Source organism: Anarrhichthys ocellatus, unplaced genomic scaffold, assembly GCF_004355925.1.
Source record: "Anarrhichthys ocellatus isolate YVR2014 unplaced genomic scaffold, GSC_Weel_1.0 scaffold29, whole genome shotgun sequence".
NCBI classification, from domain to species: domain Eukaryota; kingdom Metazoa; phylum Chordata; class Actinopteri; order Perciformes; family Anarhichadidae; genus Anarrhichthys; species Anarrhichthys ocellatus.
Window position 1 is genome coordinate 89,519 of NW_022280059.1, and position 16,325 is coordinate 105,843.

The 16,325-nt window shown below is 44.0% G+C and overlaps 2 protein-coding genes across 3 annotated transcripts in view; both read right to left on the reverse strand.

Moving 5' to 3' along the window:
* Window positions 1–840: 840 nt before the first annotated feature.
* On the reverse strand, window positions 841–12,059 carry LOC116392233 (WD repeat-containing protein 20). The gene is made up of 4 exons (XM_031863482.1): window positions 9,934–12,059; window positions 6,684–6,866; window positions 4,670–6,073; window positions 841–3,833 (listed from the first exon to the last, which is right to left on the reverse strand). Exons 1-4 carry the CDS (start codon window positions 10,327–10,329, stop codon window positions 3,786–3,788), a joined length of 2,031 nt encoding a protein of 676 aa, XP_031719342.1. The 5' UTR covers window positions 10,330–12,059; the 3' UTR covers window positions 841–3,785.
* An 87-nt stretch (window positions 12,060–12,146) lies between these two features.
* The window catches only part of map4k1 (mitogen-activated protein kinase kinase kinase kinase 1), a 36,853-nt gene continuing 32,674 nt past the window's right edge, over window positions 12,147–16,325 (reverse strand). For both annotated transcript variants that reach the window (XM_031863481.1, XM_031863480.1), the window contains exons 28-32: window positions 15,992–16,169; window positions 15,521–15,589; window positions 14,720–14,812; window positions 13,863–13,989; window positions 12,147–12,783 (exon numbers count right to left, since the gene is read on the reverse strand). In XM_031863481.1, coding sequence (XP_031719341.1) covers window positions 12,687–12,783; window positions 13,863–13,989; window positions 14,720–14,812; window positions 15,521–15,589; window positions 15,992–16,169 — 564 coding nt within the window. In that variant the 3' untranslated portion in view covers window positions 12,147–12,686. The remainder of the gene's footprint in view (window positions 12,784–13,862; window positions 13,990–14,719; window positions 14,813–15,520; window positions 15,590–15,991; window positions 16,170–16,325) is intronic.

Genomic DNA, 16,325 nt, shown 5'->3' on the forward strand with positions numbered 1-16,325 from the left:
GAGCTCATTCGAGACACAGACTCTCTGCTGTTGCTATGACAATGACGACCAGTGTATATAGGCTGTGAGGAAACCTGCCGGTTTTGTCTGCTGCTACAAGGGTATAACCTTGGCTTCTGCAGTGCTGGAAGTTGCTCTGCTATTTATAGGATGAATTGTCAGAGCGGTAACTCCATAACTCATAAAAATGCTGATAAAAACACTGCCGGCTTGCTGCACTGTGAGCCTCCAATTCTATGATGTAAGATCGTAGTTTGTAGCCAAAAACACAAAGCAGATCCTCAGAAACACGTCGACGTCTTTTCTCTCTGGTTGACGACTTAGAGGTGGACGGAAATAGTTTGGCGTGCAGGTGTGTTGATTATCAGCGAGGTTTTTGAATTCAAACCTGTTCCAAAATTTAAAAACAAACCAATTATTCGTTATTCAACGTGCTTTTTCAATTCCGCTTATCGATTCCTGACTCCATCACGATGCAGCGGACGGGAGTGTCAGAAAAAGACAGTATGGATTCAATGAAATGAAAATGATTTCATGCAGGAGGAAGTCTGTAGCGTGCTTCCTGAATATTCATTCACAGTTTTGTCTTTGAGTTGAGGTTTAATTTTCCCCAGTGATTCAAAAGATGTCGTGCTCATTGACGGCTGTTGTTTTGGAAAAACATTAAAAAGTTCCACGGAAATGGACACAAGACGACAAGTGAACTCCCGTGCTAGCGGCTCTACTCGGGCACAGTGTGGTGCTTTGAGCTAAATGCTAATGTTTACCATGTTCATCATCCTAGTTCTGCATGTTAGCATGCTAACATTTGCTAGCGGAGACTGATGGGGATGTCATTAGTTTTGCAGGCATTCGTTCAGGTTTGGTGTGAACGCACCTTAAGTCACCAAAGTCAGAAGGGTTCATCCTCTGGGAATCACGAATGTCCGTACAAAATGGCCGACAGACAGACATTGCTATCCCTTGCCGCTGGCGTGGCTGAAGAAACTCCTGACTTGGGAAAGACACTAAAAGCGTGAACCGCTCCTAACAACTACCACTGCAGCTTCTACGTGGAGGCAGCAGAATAACAGCCGCGCTCAAAGAGGAATCAGCTGACACAAGAACACAACCTCAGGCAACAATGAATGAAAAAGCCAAATGGACAGTCTGTCTAATTGTAACGTCATGTTTAGAATGCTTCAAAATCAGTTTACCTTTTGCACGTCCAACCTCAGCAAAAACAAATGTAAAACTGCAAACAATAAAGTTATAAAAGAATATTTAGTTTTTTCTTTATTTCACCTTTTAATCACAAATTGGCAGGTTTATGGCAGGCAGCCCAAAATATGCTAAAAAAAACAAACATAGGTGGTGTTTGCTCCAGACACAATTTGGTTACTTAAATAACATGTCAGGAATCTGACAAAGATTTTAATGAGCGCCGCGATAAGCACAATCAAAATTAAGAAAAAGAGGAAAAAAAATCTGAATCTTGACAAAGGACATGCGTCCTCCGCACCAGAGACACCCAGTGAATGGTGGGGAGCCGTTTCTGCAGAGCTCAGATCAGACAATAACGCCCCTTGTGTCTCTTGTCGGGCGGCTCACGATGAACTGTATGTGCAAATTCTTGCAAGAGGCCATTGAGGTGCAACAGGGATGAAGATACAGTATATGTGATGCTACACCATGAGCGTGTGTTTTACGTGAGTGTATGTGTGTGTGTGTGTGGAGCCATTTTAACGTTCGGAATGTGCAAGAGTGTGTTTGTTCAATGCCATTTGTCCACACACACACACACATCGGTATTATTCAGACCCGTGAACTGGGATCAGTCGGCTGAAATGTACAGCTCGCAGCCTCTCTGTGCTCCACTCGGGTCAGCCGCCTCCAAAAAGGTCACGCTGGACCCAAAAAATGCTTCCGCCAGCTTGCTTTTCAGAGACAAACGAGGAAACTCTTATCACACGAAATAAAAAGACATTGAGATCTTCAAGTTCCCTAAAACAGCAGACATTCATTTTTTTTGTTTTTTAGCTGTGGTTGCTATATACAATAGAAGGATCTTCATATATTAATATTCTTCATCTTTCCCGTCTGTTGTTCTTCGCTTCCTTGCCGTGAAGTCATTGTTCCCATACACGTTTGTCCTTTTTATGTATTTATAGAGTATTTCCAGTATTTACATTATAAATAACTACACAGTCTTGTGATAAAATAAATAACTTAAATACAATGGCCGTGGCTTTTGCTGTGTCTTTCGAATGAGGGGGAGATCGGGAGGGATCGGACGACGCTGCTCGCTCCTTGTTGCTTCAGGGCAGCAGACGGGTTAGGATATCTGTGTGTTGGATGCCGTCTTTCTGGGGGGGGGGGGGGCTTAAACTTCCACTGTGGCACGAGGTGGGAAACTCTCCCTGAAGTACACTGTGGCTCCGTTCTACTGCTGTTCACCATATCTACAACATCAGGAATCAGACATGCTTATAATCTGTGATTCTTGGTTTAATTATCAATTAAGTGGGATTGGTTTTACACTCTCAGAATGTTACTTTTTTTCTTATTGTTTCTGTTGCTATTTTCACCGTGTAAAGTGCCTCTTAGTACCTTTAAAAGCACTATAGAAATAAAATGTATTATTATTATTATCAAAGTTTCATCGTGGTCAGAATACTGACTGGTGAAACTAACCTAACTATGAGTACAACCTACATGTTTCCTTTGAGTTTCATACTGGACAGGGTGGAGCTGAAGGATGGAGACTCCACCTGTTTAATCAGGACACCATTTCATTATTTTTAGTCTGGCGTTTTGGCTGTTTTTGGCTTAGAAAATAAATCATCTTTGTATTTGATGAACAAATGATTGTGCGGAATAGTAGTAGAATCTGTGGATCTTAATGTTGCTAACAAGAGGAATGACTCATTACAATCTGTAACAAAATAGTTCCTATGTGGGGCAGATACGTTTTAAATACATGATATGGCCAAAGGTATGTGTACACATGAACGTCACACCTATAAGTGATAGTTGGACATCTCATTCCAAAACCATGAGCATTACTCTGCTGCTATAATCAGCCTCCACTTTCTTAGATTCTATAACCACGCTGCAGGGATTCAGTTACAATAGTGCTACTGAGGTGAAAAAGTGATCAGGTCTGGAGTGTTAAATGGCGTTGAGGTCTGTGCAGGTCAGTCAAGTTCTTCCACCACACACTGGTGGGAGAACCATTTCTTTAAGCACTTGTGAATGGGGCCATTTTCAAAAACAGGAAACCCCAAAATGCCAAGATGGAAAAACACTGTTGTTTAAAATTTAATTGTGTGCAGTAGTAGTTAAGATCACAGGAACAAAGGGGCGTTACCCAAACAATAAAAAAATCCAACACCAAATTGGTGTCCACATACTTTCGGCCATGTCACGCTACCTACCAGAACCTAGTCTAAGCAGAGCTAAAGGGCTAACTAGCTGATATGCCAGCTAGCATCTTTGCTTTGTTGTTCCCAAGACTGGCAGCTAACTTCTAAAGTCTACCTGAAGACTTCATAAATCTGACGTGATGTTAGTTTTGGTGATTCAGGAAGTGTTTCCCACCGAGCTGGCCGCCGTGAGAGTGCAATCAGCAGGGATCATGGTTTGGGTCGTACAGAGGGTCATACTGACGGTGTAATACTGCAGTGGTAGGAAGGGTACGGCCCCTGGTTGTTGGCCCCTAATTTGACATACTTGAGGATCAGTGGAAAGGATGGGGGTGGTGGCGGGGGGGGGGGGGGGGGTGGAGTGCAAAGCTTCTCCTACAGCTATACCACCGTGCCGCTCGGAGAGTTCCCGTTCTGTGCTGTCGGGTTCTGATCAGAGAGACAAAACATGAAGGAAAGTTAGACACTGATGACAATCAGTGAAGAAAGATACAAAAAGACACTGCTGTTCAGGAGAAGAGAGGTGAAACCATCCCAACTGTTGAGTCATTCCCTGCGCTCTGAAATATCCTCCACATAAAACATCTACTCAAAACAAATCTGACCTGCAATGAAAAAAAAACTTGTTTGCAGAATATCACTGAAATTCTGAACTTTAAAATCATATCATATCATATATTGAGGCCGGCCAGCAGTCTTAATATGTTTTCAGGCGAGAAAATAACCATTTATATTCCAAATATGTGGTCAATTTATCCAAATAACTAAATAATCCCTTTTAGTGAATTTGCTGCGATCGTTTTCAGAAATGTGACAGAGCTGCTGTTGGGTTGCCTTGAAACCGTGCCGTCGCTTGAGCCTACTTCAGTGTCTGCTGGTTAAATTATACTTAATCGTTAATTTAGTAGACAGTATGAAACACATACTGACTATGTAGTGTGCAGTACGTTCGTATGCGATTTCGAACACGGTTTGTGCTTTTGGCCGCAGAGCAGCATGCAATAAAAGGTGTTTTGAGAAAGTGTGTGTCACCGCAACCACGAGAGGTCCTTGAGCATAGAGCCATAACTGAGTAACTCTGCAGTTTGGGGCGGCAGTATGTGAGATTAGCTGCGACCAGACACAGAGGTCACTCACCCACAAACTCACCTACACATACGACCGATCTCATTGTCTCTACATCATCATGTTTCCCTATTAACTGACATTTCATCGACTAAACAATAAATCAACAAATATTGAAAAAAAGATGGTCGGAGACTTACCGCCTTCCCCGGCCGCGCCCAGGTGCATATGAGACCCTCTTGGCAGGCTGTGATGATGCAGTCGTCCATGAACACCAGGACGGTCAGCCTCTCATGTGCAATCTTCTTGCACACCAGCGGCTCCAACAGCGGCACCTCGTACATGCGCGGGCACAGCGTGGTGCCCAGGACCTTGGCGGCGTCCAGCCGGTTGCTCCTCGGCGCCACGTTGATCTTGTCGTTGCTCTTGCTGATGTTGCCCAGGCTGTGGTACCTCTTGTGCTCCTTCTCCACCCCACTGCTGCAGCCGGACTTGTCTGACTTGCGCTCCTGGAGTGACAGCGTGGCGAAGCGACCGATGCTGAACGGCGTGCTGTTCCCTCCGACAGCGCTCCCTCCACCTCCTCCGCCTCCCCCGCTGCCCTCCGTGGCACTTTGGCCCTTGGAGGCGTTCGCCACGGCAGGGTGGGGCAAAGAGTTGGAGCGGGAGAGGGAGCGAGGAAGCGGTAAGGGGAGCGTTGGTGGGTTGTCCGCGCCGGTGTTAGGCGGGTGGTGGTGCCCCTCAACCGTTCCACTTCCTCCGACAACTGAGGTGCTGTTGACCCCTCCGCTGCCAGAGTTGGACAGCGATGGTCCAAAAGTGTTAGTGAAGGCGCGGGACAGCGGCAGGCGTGGGTATAACACGTCATCCGTCAAGTCCCACAGACAGAACTGGGTGTCTTGCCCCACCGAGCCAAAACGGTATGTGACCGACGACGAACCGCCACCTTTAGAGCTGTGGCGAGAAAGACGCGACAACGTGCTGCTTGTTCGGACCCGGCCAAAGTGCGTGGAGTTATTTGGCGCCCCCTGGTGGAGGTCCTCCTCGCTGCCGCTTAGCTCCATAGGCTCCTCATCTTCCAGGGAAGTCGTGAAGGGGTCGAACGCCACCACGTTGACCCAGGACTTGTGGCCGTGACCTCTTGCGACCACGCGGCTCTCTGCGAACGACCAGACGGTAACCAGGTCGTCCTCTCCGCCCGTGGCGAGATACTTCCCGTCGGGGCTCCACGACACGCACAGCAGCCCGCCAAAGTAGCTCTTCATCACCCCCTGCAGCTCCATCGAGTCAAAGTGAAAGACGCGCAGGCAGCCGTCCTGGCCCACGCACGCCACATGCACGCCGTCCGGGGAGAACGCAAACTCGTTGAGGCCCCCGTCGCCCACGGCCCACCGCAGCAATGGGTTGCGCGGCGTCTTGGTCTTGCAGGCGTAGACGCCGAAGCCCTCTCCCTGCCGCAGCAGAGAGTACTGCGGGGCCGCAGTGCCGCACGGGTGGTCCACGTTGTAGAGGTAGAGGTGGCCACTGGCATGGGAGGCCAGGAACAGGTTCTCGGACTTAGGGAGCCATTTGAGACACGTCACCTTGGATTTGTCTATCAACCTCTGGAAAACAGGAAGGAGGTGGAGGAAGGAGAGATTGCAAGGAAAATTGGGCGAGACGGAACGATGGAAGAGGAGATGGGATGAGGAATGGCGGAATGGGAAGAGATGCGTAAAAATGACGGTGTTAGAAATACTTCGATTTGATTGGGCTTTTATGTTGACACTATGTATAAAGCATTGAGAGAAGCATAAGCAGCAATTAAGAAACAAGCTGCAGCAGAGACAGAAAACCAGAGGGGGGGAAGACGAGGAAAGAAAAACAGCAAATCCCACGGAGGTGAACAGATTCGGGAGACACCCAAACAGAAAGTCTGCCTGCATGCAGTCGTACACACACACATCCCTAATCTCCTAAATTTAATTGGGAAACCCATTAAAGAGAATCCCATTAAAAACAGTAAGAGGCAGTTCAGGAGACGCAGTAAAAGAATATGAAAGGGACAACTCTGAAGTCATCGCAGCATCCAAACTACAACAAAGAAAATCAATACAAAGAAGACAAATTACTTCCTTTGTATCGTAGTGAACTTTAATGATTGGGACGACAAACACAGCTGCGAACTCCCTTGCGACTTGAACAACAGAGAGGGAAAACAGGCAAATACAGTACCTCCTCATTGAAGAGTTTACTTGTTTCCTTCTTAATGGGGTCGAGGTACTGGACCTGTCCGGCCGAGAAACCCACGATGAGGGCTACGCTCTCCGCCGTGGCGGAGTACTGGTTGAAGTCATGACATGTCGGCTGAGTCCCTTTGTAGATCCTCTTGTCTATCGGCTTACTGAGGTCTACAGCCTGCAGATGAGAGGGAAAGTAGAATAAAGAGAGCCATGATGCAGAGTGAAGGTTCACAACAGGTTCAGGGACATTAAGGGGTCTTTCAAAAAGGGGTTCATCTGTTCCACAGTTACAAACATCTGCTGACAATGTATCTTACATTCATGGGCCCATTTGTCATTTGTTAATTTCTATTTCTACAGACGATCGCCAAGCGTGAATGAGACAAAAGTACCTTTGAGATATTTCTATGGCAGCTACAGCAGAATCACATTCTTCTATGCTGAACATCAGGTTTTGGCTTCAGAACGAAGGTGCAAAGGATTTGTTCCAACAACGACATTCAACAACCAAACAGGGGAAATAAAATCCCGTAAGCAAGATTCAGAGACGCTGACGTTTCTTTCCACCTCTAAAGACCAGGAAGCAACATGGCTGCAGGAGTATTTCCAGACTGGAAAACACTCACGCTATTCAGAATGACTTTAGCAAGCCCTCAGAGATCAGCCTTTCAGTGGGCTGTGGCTGGTCACACCTGATCTCTGAGGGCTTGCTAAAGTCATTCTGAATTACACTGCAGTCCTTGCTGTCAAGAACTAAATATACGCCGTATCTGTAAATGTAGGTATCGGCACATACCTTGAGTTTAGGTATTGGAGTCAGACACAGGACAGGAAAAACACATCGGTGCATTCCTGCTGTAAAACGCATACCGTGGCCGAAACAGAGTACCGATCCAATCCGATGTTTAATTGACAAGCTGAATGCCTCAATGTGTGAACGTGAGAGGGATCATTCTTTTTATGTGTAAGTCAACATCGGGCCGGACTTAAATTTTGTAAAATAAAATGTAACAAGTTAATAAATAGATATGAATTTACTGAATTGTTTCCTATTAATTAAATAATAAATTGTGCAGCAGCAACCTGGTGAAACATCTTGAAAATGTACAGGATTTACAATTAATGGAGCAACAAAATGATCAATACTTAAACAGGAATTAAAATTCCACTATATAATGTATATAAAATAGAGTAGAATTGAATCGAATAAATCGGCCCCATTGTCACCAACACCTGACCCAGCAACTTGAGTCGGCCCAATATTGGTCTCGCTGCATCTCTTTAAAAACAAAGTTTGAAAACAACATCTCCTCTCAAGGTTCTTTGACATTAAACTCACAACATTTTGAGGATGCGGAGTACAAATGATGTGCCGCTGCCTGAAATCTGGCTATATGCATCTTCAGTCTGTTGCAGCATGTGAATGTTGCAGCATGTGACTTCCTGCAGAAACCATGTGAGACAAACCAAAGACACAAAAAGACACAAATTCCTGGCAAATTAACTCCATTTATTGTGAAATAAATGAATCTCACACGGTGTGCAGTGAAAGAGAGGCCATGGCTTTTTAAATAGGTAGTCTGTTACAAACAGTTCCCCTTGTTGATCCATGTATATGTAGGGGGAGGGGACTTTCACACTAGATCCTGACTCTTGATGTACACTACCATTCAGATGTTATGAATCAGCTGTTACATGTTTTCTTCTTTCCTTCAATAAAAACTATTTCAGCAGTGAAAAAAACAGTATAATTCAGACACCAAATGTTTTATTTACCTTTGAAATAGTTTTAAAGAGTAAAATGATTCAAACTTCCATCTAGCTGACGTCCCCTCAGTGTTACATGACGGGAGAGAATACTGTTGAACTTGGATGTAGTCTTCAGTGATCCTCCATCTTTACTGAACTGGGCTCTAAATATTGAGTGGGTGAGTCTTTCTTTGGGCCCTCTGCAGTCTACTCAGTGGTTAGATTGAAGAGCTTTGAACTGGGATTAGTTCAGCTGATGTTCAACAGTGCTAACTCTAGACTAACCTTCTGGTTCTACTGTGAAGTTTGAAGAAGAGCTTTGATAAAGCAACACCTTGCCTGTTGATATTCCAGCTTGTTATGAGCTGAGCGACTGTGGCTAAGTGGAGAGCAGGGCCGTCCTTCAATCAGAGGATCGGCGGTTTGATCCCCGGCTCCGCTAGTCGCATGTCGATGTGTCCTTGAGCGAGACACTTAACCCCAAATTGCTCCTGTAGCTGTGCCTACGGTGTGATAGGATCTGAATTGTAAGTTGCTTTGGATAAAAGCGTCTGCTAAATCACTGTAATGTTATAAACACTGAAACAGGAAGCTGTTCCTGTTTTAAATCTGCTCACATTTTGATGTTAAGCTTCCAGTTTGTTTCTCCAATGACTGATTTATTCTGTTCTTATTCAGCTGCTGCTCAGAGGATCTTTGTCTCTTTCTGTTGTCAGTCTGACTGAACCATTGTTCAGAGTTTTGTTCTCCAAAACAAAACCACATCTATCAGTAAAGAGGACTTTCTACAAGATAAAAGCATGAAAGACCATTCAGACATATAGAGTGGTCCTCTCAGACATCTGACTGGACACAATCGAGCTTTGGGAGCAGGAGATTAACAACTTCTGATCGGCAGTGTACATCATCTACTCTTTGAGCGGACAGGGAGACAGTGTATATATCAACAGTGTCTCTGTAATCCATCTGCTGGGAACTGATTAGTCTTGTAATGTCTCTCTTCAGCATCAGTGCATTTACTCCAAACAGAAACTGTGGGATTTTAGGGGGCCAGTGGCAGAAGACGTATTCAGATATTTTGCTGAAGTACAAGTACTAATACACCACACTGTGAAAATACTACAAGAAAGAAGCTGTTCATATGAACATTCAGAATGCAGTAGAGAATAAACAGCCTTTATGAATGGAGTTAGAGGCTTCCAGTGTATTTCGTGCTGCATCCGTCTGCATGATGCACCATTCACTGTCCATTCACAAATAAATGATCACGTCGCATTACATGACAAGTAAAGGTTTAATATGTGCATGGTTGCATACACTGTGCAGCACGAGCAGTTAAACAAGAGCCTCGGTTTTAAAAGAGATGATGAAAAAAAGAGCTAACAGCAGAGCAGGCTAGCATGCTAAGCTAACCTTGACCATCCGATCTGTCATTCTGGCTGTAAGGCTGTAACAGAGGAGGAGGAGGAGGAGGAGGTGGATAACGGGCTCACCTTCTTGATGTTGGTGTACGTGTAGAAATACAGCTCCCTGCCGATGTTGAAGCACACCCGCTCCGACTCCTCGCCCGGGTCTTCGGGCTGCAGCTTGACCATCGAGACCCGGACCGGCGGCAGGAAGCCCGCTGGGGAGGAGTTGGCCGCGGCGTTGGACGAAGAGGAGGCAGCGGCCGTGGCAGCACCGGGCCCCTGCAGCAGCCCGACCCCTCCGCCCGGTATCGCACCGGGTCCAGCCCCAGGGCCCAGCGTGGCTCCGGAGGAAGGACCCCGCGCCAGCCCGCCCCGCTGCTGCGAGTCGGAGAGGGTGAGCAGTTTGTAGAAACCCTCTCTGGTCCGGAACTGGGATTTAATCTCATTGATATCCTTCAGAGCGCCGCCATCTCCGGCCATTTTTAGTACAAACAAGCCGCACAGGAAACTGAGATTGTGACCTGGAAATAATCGCTACAATATTTTTTTTTAAAGTAGCCTACTAGAATAAAAACGGGAGAGGCGAAGCCGAGCAACCGAGATCAGCTAGGCTTGACCAGCACACCCGGTCTGCGCCAGTGCATTTTACACCGGTACCAGCGACCATATCGCTGCTCCCTGGTAAACGAACCCGGAGAGGAAGCCCTTCTGAGCCGGTGTAAGCATCATCCTCGACCGGGTCTCTGCCTCCGTTCATCCAGTGTGCGTAAAGAACGTGTGATGAGGCATCGACTGCTGCTACTGGCCCGGGCCTGGCACTGCGCAGCCTCCCACTGTGTGTGCGTGTGTGTGCGTGTGTGGGGGCGGGGGGTCGAAAGCATCCGGCCATGGACAGGGTTCATTTACCCCTCATTTAACCTCTATTAACACCCAACAGCACCACCTTTAAGATATGTTGTCTCAGACAAAAACAGCAACATGATGTTGGTAACTAACCTGTAGTTCCAGTGAAAACCACGTATCTCCAGATGTGAGGATGTTTAATGTTTTTGATAACCTCAAGAATTCTTCAGCATCCTTAATGTATTGAGAACATTCTTCTACTTCTTAAATACATTATTTTTAAAATCCTCTTGGGTCAGCTGGAAAATGCATGTTGCAAAGTTGAAATAGTAGTAGTTACTCGGATGTAACTCCAGTTCTAAGAGGCGCGTACAGTGCCCTCTAATGGGCTTTGCTATAGAGTGGTGCAGGGGTGAGGAATTTTGTAGGCTGACCGCGATAGTTAGCATCGCACTGGTTGCCTTATTAGCAGATTGATAGGGATGCTGATGCTACCTGAAAAGGACAAAAAGCCTCCGGACCCCCACCGTGGGCCAAGCTGCAAGTGGCACCTATGGTTCGGCCACTGTTGATGGCTAATGCCTGGGCAAGTCCGGAGGAGCGAGACACCCTGAGCGATGCCGGCGTAACATCGGGCGTACAAGCTAGCCGTTGTACGCGACGGCTTGTACAGGTGGGACAAACCCTAAACTGGGCGTTGAGTAAAAATTATCTTTTTCAGGGCGCCCAGGCCGTGCCTCGGAGAGTAAACCAATAGCGAGTTCAAATAGAACAGTGTTTCTCATGACAAGTGGATTTAGAGATACGTGGTTCTCACAGGACAACAACGCTACAAACTGACTATTTTACTGCAAAATAAGTTTATCTGGTTGATTTTTGGATCTTCTCCAAAACCAAAAACTTTGTATCTCTGGAAATAATGATAAGAATGTCACCGATAATGGACTGAATGTTCACAGTTATTGTGTACAATAAAGCAAATATTTCTATCAATACCTTTGTCCATATCTTAAATGTATAAACTTAAACACACATGAGACTCAATATTTAGTTCAATAATGATGGAGGCGGGTCACTGAAAACAAATTCTACATCCAATTCAACAGTATTCTCCCATCATGCAACACTGAGGGGACGTCCACTAAATGGAAGTTTGAATCATTTCATTCTTCAAAACTATTTCAAATGTGAATGAAACATTTGGTGTCTAAATTATGCAGTTTTTTAAATAGTTGTGTTAAAGGAAAGAAGAAAAACATAACAGCTGATTGCAAATTTTTCAACGGTAGTGTACACGCCTGGAAGTAGACCAATCCCCCAAAACGTCATTTATACGTACCAAAGACTGTTAACTAACCATAAAAGTAGGTTATTTGACTTTTAACTTTAGCCTCTACTGGTAACCAGGCCACTTCAAACAGACAAATACAATGGGGCAGTGTAAACACAATGGGTATAATGTTCACGCTTTATTAACACTTAACGCTCCAAGATCAGTACAGCTCACCTCATGTTGTGTTCTTTGACTTTATTACAATGTAACGGCAGTGAGAAGTGTGCATCTTGAACGCTGGCATACAAACTACACAGCAAGAGTCCATCCACGCATTTGCTGGAAGACATCCACAATATTTCAGTCCCTGCAGGAGAAAGCAGATACTCCTCTTTAGTGTTAGAGGAGGACCTTCCTTCTCTGTTCATTTTAGGGTTTTCTCAGCTGTCTGGATTCTGGAAGTTGTTCTGGATCACACAAATCAGCATAAATAAGAGCAGACTCCCTCAGATTGAAGGCCTCAACACAACTTTCCTCTTTGGTCAGTTTGAATTTCGCAACATCCTGCCATCATTTAACCCTCTTACATATCTCCTCTCCTAAAATACTTTGGCATCCACGCCTGTCAGAGATAATGATGACAGATGAAAATCCTGCGTGGGGGCATTCATATACGAGTGGGAGTTTCCCCATGATGCCCCCACGCCAGCAGACGGGAGAGTCAAGGCAGCATGACATAGTTCTCGGCAATTTCCAGGACGTACAGGTTGGACATTCCCGACTGGTCCTCGGTCTGATGCGTCTCCAGGACGACCATCCTGCAGTGAGAAGGTCAGGGAGGTCAGAGGAGGTCAGAGGAGGTCGAGCAACGGATACAGAGAAGTTTAAACCCGCATAAACTCAGTGGACAATCTCAATGTAAGTCGTGAATGGATAGGGTCGCATATGTTCATGCAAATCCAGAATATATTGTGATATTCAGATATCGGTTTGGTCCAGATGGAAATATCAATGACTATTTGATGGAAGTCCATGAGATTTTGTGTAAAAATTCTCTGTTACAAGTAAGAGTGAATGGTTTCATCAATGGCCAATGTTCCATAAGGAATACAAAGGCCTAAGAAAGTAGTAACAAGTAAAAGTCCTGCATTGGTACTCAAGTAAAAGTATCAGCATCAAAATATTCTAAAAGTATGAAGAGTAAAAGTACTTATTATGCAATATGGCCAATTTCAAAATCATATATTTTATTACTGAGTTATAACTAGTGATACATTAATGTCTTCATCACTTTAAGCTGGTAAAGGTAGAACTTATTTTAACTATTTAAATACTGTTGGGTAGATATTTATATAATATCACATCATCATTTACAGTTGATTTGTATTTTCTAGTAATAATCAGAATCTGCAAAGTAACTAACATTATCCAACAAATGTAGCGGAGTAAAAAGTACAATCAGAGTAGTAACGGAGTAGTAAAGTATAAAGTAGCATAACATGGAAGTAAAGGTACCTCAAAATTGTTCTTTAGTACTTAAGTAGCTATATCTGGTTACTTCCCACCACTGTATTTAGCAAATGCTAGCATGCTAAAACGCCAAACTACGATTGTGAACATGATAAACATTACACCTGCGTAACATTGGCATGTTAGCATGCCGATGTTAGCATTTAGCTTCTGTGCCTAACTAAAGCATCACAGAGCTGCTAGCATGACTGTAGACTCTTATTGTTGGATCTTGGGGAAAAACATATCAGACTGAAGAGTGAAGAGTTTTAAATTCCCTAATTGTTTGAGATAAACAAATAAAAGAGCTCCAACTGAAGAAACGAACTAAAACAAAATGAAGCGACCGCACACGAACACCACGGCAGGGAGTGAAGACATGGCAGACCTGTCGGACTGCACCAGTCTGTAGATCTTTCTGTGGTCGGTGGTTTCCTCCAGCACCTCAGTGAAACCTTGTCCTCTCCTCTGCCAGCCGTGACGCCACACTGCCAGCAGCGTGTCCTCATAATACACTGGACAGACACACACAGAGTCAATGCTGAGCTTCAATCACCTACAATATAAACTGTCACTGGTCAGTGGTGGTGGAGGAAGTATTCAGACCCTTTATTGAAGTATAAGTACTAATACCACATTGTGGAAATACTCTACAACTAAAAGTCCTGTATTCAAAACATTACTTAAGTAAAAGTATGTACCAGCAAAATGTACTGATAGTGCAGTAAAATGTTCCCTGTCAGTGTTTTACTGTTATATATGATGCTTCTGGATTGATATCACGGCTGCATTAATGTGTATGTTAGTTTAATCTACATCAATACATCATATTCTATTAGATCATCATATGTTTGTAGCGTCCCGTCACGTATCTCTAAACAGATCAACAGTCCTGTTTTCAGCTTTGTGACGATGCATTTTCCAGCTGATCCAAGAGGCTTTTTAAAGAGTTTATTTAGATGAAGAGGTAGGAGGATTATTCTCAACACATAAAGGAACACTTCATCCTTCAGTTTATCACAAACACTCAGCATCAACATCAACATCTGGAGATACTGGCTTTTCACTGGACAGGACGGGGATGAAAAACTGTCATCTGAAAAGTAACTTAAGTACAATATTTACCTCTGAGATGTAGTGGAGTAGAAGTATGAAGTAGCATTAAATGGAAATACTGAAAGTACCTTGAATTTGTACTTCAGTACAGCACTTGACTGGTACGGTTCAGTCACTGGATGTTCTCACCTATAGACTCGATAGCATGAGAGAAGGTGGTGTCTCGTGTCGGAGGCCTGTTGCTCTTCAGCTCCCCCTTCAGACCGACTATATGCACCGACTCTGTGGAGGAGAGAGGGTTTGTGTTGGAATGGCACAGACAGTCGCAGTAGAACTAGACGGAACATAATGTAGAGTATCATCACAACTATGGGCAGTTGTTTTAGTTGTAGTTTCGACATCTTCACCCTAAACCCTGAGACTAAACCCTGAATCCCTAGACAGTGTTAAGTTGCCTGTTGAAGAAAAACATCCTTTTCACCTTGTTACCTATTTGTCCATATCACATCATACACCTATTATGGAAAAAATACCAACAGAATTACATTTTTGGGGGTATTTTCCATTATCAAGTTCTTATTTCTCTCTTGTAAAATTGCAATATTTTGTAATTATTCGTACAAGCTTCCAGTTATTTGTTGTGGACAGGTGTCCAGTTATTGCAAAGGGAATGAACTGAATGCAAACTGAAACATAATAAATGTATATACATAATGATAAGTTATACTATATATACTGTGTATATATATATATATATATATATATATATATATATACAGTTATGTGGACAGGAAGTAAAACAGTAAGTAAAGTATATAAAGGTAAAGTTACAAGAAGCTGCTGCAGAAATTCAACCCAGTAATATCACAATAGATACAATAATACCATGATATAACAGATACATACAGATATTTGTGTTATTTATCTGAAAAATATTCTGTATCGTAAATACTTAAGATATTAATGGCAAACTTTAAAGTAATGACTTACTTTCTATGAGGACGAGCAGTGAGCTACTGCTTAACTGGTTTACTTGAACTACATCTGGGCAAGGTCTCTCTGTAAGAACACACACACACACACACACACACACATTCTTTATTATCATTTTGTCTTGAATAATATGATGGAAAAAGGAATACTAATACAATAAATTAACTAATATTTATATTTTCATCAAGATCTTGACAACTTTCTTCTTTGCTAACTTATGTTTTGAAGAACTCTGATTTTGGCGCCAACAACTGATGTTTAACTCAACAAATGAAATTATTCCTGGCACCTAGAAATGTTTACGTAGCTAAAAGACAGAGATTAGATGATGGTAGATTATGAAAGAATAATAGCCTTACAGCCAACACACTGAGGTAAAAAGAGACATTTAAAGGATTCATTAAATGCAGGACATTTGTTGCTTTTCTGAGTTTTTATAATGGACGTAATAATGCAGCTTCAACCTACCCAGGCCAGAGTTGGTGAACCAGGATGTGTTGGAGTTGAGGTTGATGTATTCTACAATGACGGGCATGTTGGGGCTGGATCCCAGAGAGACGCCGATGCACACCAGCGGGTACTCCTGCTGGGGCACCGTCACCATCTCGAACACCCGCAGAGGGTTGGGCAGGGGGAAGTCAAAATTCTGCGTGCATGAGAGAGGAACGGCGAGGATTTAATTTTCTTTTAAGTATCTTTTTGTGGTTTTACATCTCATGCAGGGCAGCAAGCAAAGCAGACAGGTTAAGTGTTTTGTTCAAGGGCACTAAGACCTGCAGTCTTTTAGCCACAGCATGGTGCA